This window comes from Tupaia chinensis, unplaced genomic scaffold (genome assembly GCF_000334495.1).
Source record: "Tupaia chinensis unplaced genomic scaffold, TupChi_1.0 Scaffold000216_1, whole genome shotgun sequence".
NCBI classification, from domain to species: domain Eukaryota; kingdom Metazoa; phylum Chordata; class Mammalia; order Scandentia; family Tupaiidae; genus Tupaia; species Tupaia belangeri.
Genome location: NW_006159691.1, coordinates 1572775 through 1579853, shown reverse-complemented (window position 1 = coordinate 1579853; position 7079 = coordinate 1572775). Strand labels below are relative to the sequence as shown.

At 46.7% G+C, this 7079-nt stretch overlaps 2 protein-coding genes across 2 annotated transcripts in view; one reads left to right on the top strand and one right to left on the bottom strand.

Moving 5' to 3' along the window:
* Nucleotides 1-2891, bottom strand: part of PTPRT (protein tyrosine phosphatase receptor type T) — a 1472724-nt gene extending 1469833 nt beyond the window's left edge. The window contains exon 1 of the mRNA XM_006147596.1: nt 2788-2891. Within this exon, the coding sequence (XP_006147658.1) occupies nt 2788-2891 (104 nt within the window). The remainder of the gene's footprint in view (nt 1-2787) is intronic.
* Nucleotides 2892-3628: 737 nt separating this feature from the next.
* On the top strand, nt 3629-6945 carry SRSF6 (serine and arginine rich splicing factor 6). The gene is made up of 5 exons (XM_014587489.2): nt 3629-3820; nt 5392-5516; nt 5662-5870; nt 6169-6252; nt 6359-6945. Exons 1-5 carry the CDS (start codon nt 3712-3714, stop codon nt 6717-6719), a joined length of 888 nt encoding a protein of 295 aa, XP_014442975.1. The 5' UTR covers nt 3629-3711; the 3' UTR covers nt 6720-6945.
* The last annotated feature ends 134 nt before the right edge of the window (nt 6946-7079 follow it).

Sequence of the window (7079 nt, the reverse complement as noted above, 5' to 3'; positions counted from 1 at the left end):
GGCCCACGCGTCCAGCGTGGAGTTTTAAGCCACCATGTCCAGGACTCGAACCGCGGTCGACTACATGGGAGTACAGAGACATAGCCATTATGCTAACTGCTGGTCCTGCAAAAATCTCTTTAAAAAAAAAAAAGAAAAGAAAAAATTTCCTGTTCTGTGTATGCACGCACCTAAAATTTTGGTGGGATGAGAAATGGAGGAGAGTGGACTGTGGCATGACCATGTCCTGTTGGAAGGTGCTTTCTCCCTCTCTTTCTGGCTGTCTCTCTCTGGCAAATGCAAGCACCCTAGGACAATTTTAAAAATAAATTAAATTGGGACCAGCAGTTAGCGTAATGGCTATGTCACTGAATTCTCATGTAGCTGACCGCAGTTCAAGTGCTGGACCCAGTGACTTAAACTCACGCCAGGTGCATGTGTGTGCCCAAGATTCCAAGAGAATGGAAGAGAAGGGATTTTGGCGTGGCCATCCCCCGGGGGGGTGATTTCTCCCTTTCTATCTCCGTCTCTCTCTGTCTTTCTGGAGAGCGCAATGCGCCCTATAGCAAAAACCTCTCTAAATAAATAAATAAATAAAATGGATTTTTAGAAATACTTTATTTTTTGAGAGATATTTTTGCTATAGAACACATACACTTGCCTGAGAGACAAGAGAGAGACAGAGAGACAGAAAATGAGAAATCACCTCCCGGGAGTACCGTCATGCCACAATCCCTTCTCCCCCATTCTCCTCTCCGGATTCAGGGCGTAAGTTTCAAGACACTGAGTTTGGGACTTAAACCAGGATCAACTACACCAGGATCAACCACATGGGGATCCGGCAGTGAACCATTACACCATTTGCTGGTCCCTAAAAAATACTTTTTTAAAAAAACAAAATATTGGGACCAGCAGTTGGCATAATGGCCATTATGTCACTGGACGACCACGTAGTCAACTGTGGTTCGAGTCCCAGACCTGGTGGTTTAAAATTCACACCAGGCAAGTGTATGTGCATGCCGAAGATCCCAAGAGGAGAATGGAGAAGGGACTATAGCACGGCCATCCCCCTTGGGGAGTGATTTCTTGCTTTCTGTCTCTTCTCTCCCTGTCTTTCTGGTGAGCGCAGGCACCCTACCAATTGCTCCTCTGAACAAAAAAACAAAGAGCTAAAGTAAAGAGTCTCAAGTTATCAACATGGAGGGGAGTGCTGAACCATTAATATTCTGAGGAGTCTTGCTGAGAGAGTGAAAGGAAGAGAGGAGATGATATTAACTGCTTTTTTCTCTTCAGGCAAATGAACTTTAAGGAACGGGAACCAGCAGTTAGCATAATGGCTATGTCACTGGACTCCCACGTAGTCCACCGCGGTTCGCGTCCCGGACCTGGTGGTTTAAAACTCACGCCGGGCGCGTGTGCTTACGTGCCCAAGATCCCGAGAGGAGAATGGAGGAGAAAGGATTGCGGCGTGACCATCCACCCTGGGGGGTGATTTCTCACTTTCTGTCTCTATGTCTCTCTCTGTCTGTCTGTCTGGCGAGCACACTCGCCCTATAGCAAAAAACCTCTCCAAAAAAAAAAAAAGGAGCAAGGAGGCAGCAGACCACTCACCACAAACACCCTTTAATAACTACCCCATTTTGGGACTAGCAGTTGGTGTAACGGCTATGTTACTGGACTTTCATGTAGTAGACGACGGTTTGAGTCCTGGACCTGATGGCTTTAACTCATGCTGGATGCGTGAGTGCCCAAGATTCCAAGAGAACAGAGCAGGGACTGCGGTGTGACCATCCCCCCAGGGGGAGATTTCGTGCTTTTGTCTCTCTGTCTCTATCTTTCTGGCGAGTGCACGCACCCTATAGAAAAAAAAAAAAAACTTCCTCCCCAAAAAAGAAAAAAATAATTACTACCCCATTTCTGAAAGGACTGTTCAGTCCCGCTAACACCATGTGCAAGATATTTCCGGACTTACTTCTTGCAGATAATTAATCTTATTTATTTATCCACTTCAATTTGACCAGAAGGGGGAGAAGAGGGGAGAGAGAGTGAGAGAGCAGCAAGTCACCGGGTTCAGGACTCAAACTGCGGTCGGCCACGTGGGGGTCCAGTGCCCTTAACCACCACATACCTCCTGCCTGCCCCCAGATAATGAATCTTAATGACAATTTTTAAAATATGGACAGTTTAATCAATTAAAAACGTTATTGCATTGTTGAATTCTCATTTCCATAACCATATCCCCTGAATATTTTTAAAACATTTAAACCTATTCCTAATGGAATCTACATAATTTTAAGCAATCCTCTACCCACTAGATGCCAATATTAACATTCCCCCACTCTAGTCTTGACAACAATGTCTGCAGACTCTGCCAAGTGCTCCCTGGGGCTGGAATCTTCCCTTTCCAACCATTAGTTGAAGGACTTTGAGACTGCACCACTGAAAAAGAGTGGGAATTGTGAAACACCTATGGAGCGCGTATTATCTGTGACGCCTTTTCCTCTCTTAGCTTCTGGGATCCCATACTCTCCTAGTCATTGCCTTAATTCTGGAATCACTCCTTCTCAATCTCCTTTCCTGTCACTTCCGTAAATGTTAAGAGTACCCCAGGGCATGGCCCAGAACCTGCTGGTCTCCACTGAAAACTTCTCCTTTTAAGTTTTTATCTAATTCTCCAGGACCTTCTGGTCTCTGCTGAAAACTTACTCCTTTGAAGTTTTTATCGAATTCTCCAGCTTTAAATAGTGTCTCTGTTGATAAACTCACAAATGTAAGTCTGCCACGAGTTAAGCAGTGTGCCCTCCGAACCAATGAGGTAAAGGACAGTGTTGGGACGATGGGCTCTCCAAAGGGGGCTGGGCTGCCAAGTGTTGCTCGGCCTTCTCGGGCACGTGAACACCCACAGTGCGCATGGGATTCCCTCGTACACACCAATCCACAGGTGACCCAAGCTGTCAGGGCTCCAAAGATCCCTGGACAAAAAGAGAAACCTGCAGGGAGACGGCGAAGGCGCACGAGTGTAGAATGCGTGTGACCCCCAAGGACTGAAGCCGACAGGACTGTGCGTTCGCGACATGAATCTGGCTGGGTCACCACGACCTCCGAACGAAATCCTCTGGCTTGATGAAACTAGCTCATCAACCGCGTCTGAGAGCGCGGGCAACCAAAGTGAGCATAAACCAATCGGAAGGCGGAATGAGCAGTCTCCTTTTAAGGGACCAATTAGAAATCACAGTGACCTACATGACAACCTCGAGAACCAATGGAAAATGGGGATTCGACTAACCTGCCTCTCAAGCTCCAGCCCTCCAAGAGACCAAGCAGAGGAAGTTTTTTCTCAAAGGTACAGATTAGAAGACGAGACCGCAGCTGGGCTACAGGTTATTGTGTTTAGTAGGATGGGTGAGAAGGGTGGGGTACAACTTTCGAAAAGCAAGACTGCAACTCGCTAAAACCTCGAGGGCGGTAAATTCAAGTCATTCCTGAGCCCAGGGTTCCGACGCGAGCGTTACGTGCTGCGCGCTGACGTCAAACTCCTGGCCCCTCCTCCGGAGGCCGCCCTTATAGCGTAGCCCTGGCGCGCGCGCGCACCATTGTGTGGCTGGACTCGGCCGCCGCTGCGGAGTGAGGCGCGTGTTCGGTCTCTCACCGCACTCGCCACCCCGCGCCGCGGCTACTGCCTTGCGGTGTGCTGTTAGACAGCCAGCCCTCGGGCCCCCGCCCGCCACGGACATGCCGCGCGTCTACATAGGACGCCTGAGCTACAACGTCCGGGAGAAGGACATCCAGCGTTTTTTCAGTGGCTATGGCCGTCTTCTCGAAGTAGACCTCAAAAATGGGTGAGTCAGGCCTGGCGCCTATGTCCGTGCCCAGCTCTCAGGGCCCGGCGGGGGCAGCGGTGGCGGCAGCGGCGGGAACTATCCGAGGAAGAAGGCGGCCAAGGCCGCGGCGCCGCGTGGCAGGGCCTCCAACTAGGGTGACCCTGGGCCCTGCCGCCCTCACTCCTTCCCGGGATAGGCATGGGACGCCGGAGCGCGGAGACTGGGGTCTGGGGGTTTGGTTTTTGTCTGGGGGTGGGATTTGCTAAGTTGGGAGGGAGGTGGCTTCTACTGGGCCCTTGTCAGCACTGTCGTGGCCTCTGCCCACAGTGGAAGTGAGGGATGGCTGTATCTGTTGTATCTTCCCTTGCTTACCTGTCAGTGCATTAGCTAGAAATGGGAAGGCTTGGGGGCTGGTTGGGGTGGAGGTGGGGTAGGGGGCGGGGAAAGGGGAGGGGCTTGAGGTCTAGGATCCTAGGGTCAGTGGGATCGACGGGGCCCGTAGACAACACTGTTTTGGTTTTTGTCTGGGGGTGGGATTTGCTAAGTTGGGAGGGAGGTGGCTTCTACTGGGCCCTTGTCAGCACTGTCGTGGCCTCTGCCCACAGTGGAAGTGAGGGATGGCTGTATCTGTTGTATCTTCCCTTGCTTACCTGTCAGTGCATTAGCTAGAAATGGGAAGGCTTGGGGGCTGGTTGGGGTGGAGGTGGGGTAGGGGGCGGGGAAAGGGGAGGGGCTTGAGGTCTAGGATCCTAGGGTCAGTGGGATCGACGGGGCCCGTAGAAAATACTGTTTTAAACTAATGTGGTGTTGTACCACAAGTAGATCCGAATGAGCTTTATGCTGTATTTGAACTAGTTGGGGCATGTTTGGGGAGGAGGAGGGGGAGGGGGTTTTGGTTATGTTAAATGTTTGATGTTGAAATTGTTGCATGTTGAATTCAAACTTTTTAACAAGTCCTTGATGTTTCAATTTAAAAGTGACCAATGGGGCTGAGGCTGTGTCCACTGAGGCTAAGATGACTGCCTTTCCTGATTGGCCTTGGCTTTTCCATACATTGTGTGACCCTTGCCCTATGACCCTTTGGCTGACCTTACCGGAAGCCATGACGACAGCAGCCTTTTGCCATTAGACGCAGGGTGATGGTGAGGATTCCAAGGGTTAGACAAAACTGGTTAATCTGAACTAGGTGACTGTTACCTTGCGTGTTTTGTGGCCAAACCACCACCAAAAACCTCACACTGTGATGTAAGTACTTAGTGTAACTAGTAAACATTTTTGTAAAATGTAGAAATGCATGTAATCGGTTAAGTTTTATATTTTACAATGTTCTGTAAAATAAAACTTAGCGAGGTAAATTGAATAAAGGAGCAGTCACTCTCTAACAGATTGTAGGAGAGGTTTAGTTGAATATAGTCTATTTGACTTGCCCTTAATTTAATTTATGGCAAATCACAAATGTGTCGAAGGTTTAGCAATATAATAGAAAAGTCCTACTCCAGTATATAAAAGTTGATATGTTTGTACTAACTTTCAAAAACGTTATGCATCCCTCTCATTACAAACCGTCTAACTGTTCCCTTCGTGTGCTAAGGTGGTGGAGGTGGATACAGCAGTCGGAGAACCTCTGGCAGGGACAAATATGGACCACCTGTTCGTACAGAGTACAGGCTTATTGTAGAAAATCTTTCTAGTCGCTGCAGTTGGCAAGATTTAAAGGTATGTGCTATAATTCAGTGTAAAAATTATATGAGTAAGGTTTAAAGGCTAGGCTCTTTCTTCACTTTATTTCCAAGGCTTGACCATGGTATGTAGGCCTTTTTCTTTAGGTTTCTGGTTTTGACCGGTCTTGTTACTGTTTCAGGATTTTATGCGGCAAGCAGGTGAAGTGACCTATGCAGATGCTCATAAAGAACGCACAAATGAGGGTGTAATTGAGTTTCGCTCCTACTCTGACATGAAGCGTGCTTTGGATAAACTGGATGGTACAGAAATAAATGGCAGGAATATTAGGCTTATTGAAGATAAGCCACGAGGAAGCCATAGACGATCTTATTCTGGAAGCAGATCCAGGTAATTTGTTGAAGGACATCAAGGGCAGTTGGAAGCAATATTGGTCACCTAAGGAAAAAGTAACTAATTTAATTGTTGGTGAATTGAACTTAAGTGAGTTCTTGGATTCTTTGTGATTGGACATGAATGAAAGTTTTCAAGATAATTTGGTGGTAGATTTAATTTTGTAGTAAATAAATACAGGACTTTATTTTGGTTTTATCTTTATCTTTTTTTTTTCCCCTAAATGGCACATTTGTGTTGATATTATCTATTATCGAGATTAAGATTTCATTATGCCTTTATTTATTTTTGATAGGTCACGATCTCGAAGAAGGTCACGAAGTAGGAGTCGCAGGAGCAGCCGCAGTAGATCTCGAAGTATCTCAAAAAGTCGCTCCCGGTAAATAATGTTGGGTTTTCTTTTTTAAAAATAATACCATTCCTATTCGTGAAGTACGTGTAGTTTTTGACAAGGTACTGAAAAACTTCTGGCTTTTCTTGTTCAGATCCAGGTCGCGGAGCAAAGGTCGCTCACGTTCTCGATCAAAAGGCAGGAAATCTAGATCAAAAAGCAAATCTAAGGCCAAGTCTGATCGGGGCTCCCGTTCACGTTCTCGAAGCAGATCTAAGGATGAGTATGAGAAATCTCGAAGCAGGTCTCGATCTCGATCCCCCAAAGAAAATGGAAAAGGTGATATAAAGTCAAAATCCAGGTCAAGGAGCCAGTCTCGTTCCAATTCACCCCTACCCGTTCCACCCTCAAAGGCTCGTTCTGTGTCCCCTCCACCAAAAAGAGCTACTTCAAGGTCTCGTTCTAGATCTCGCTCAAAGTCAAGATCAAGGTCCAGATCGAGTTCCAGAGATTAACCCAGAACTCTACGTTCTTTGCACACTATTACGGAACACTTTCCTACTTGCTTAGGCAGTTACTCTTCCATGTTTATACTTGGTCTCTTCAACAAGAGGAATCTCCTGAAAACAGGGGCACACAGAAATTTGATTTGTGGCCAAATTTGATGAAAAAAGATGAGGTTTTAAGGAAATGGTGGCATGAAGTCAAAGGCCCTCTCCCCTTTGTAGAATTAAGATGACTTTGATTTTATAGCTTTTGAGCTAATTAACTTTTGTAAAGATTAAGCTCGTTTTAGTTTTTTTTTTGTTTTTTGTTTTTTGTTTTTTTTTTTAAGTATTTCAGCAGTGTCTGCTGCAGGGGGAGTTTTTTTGTTT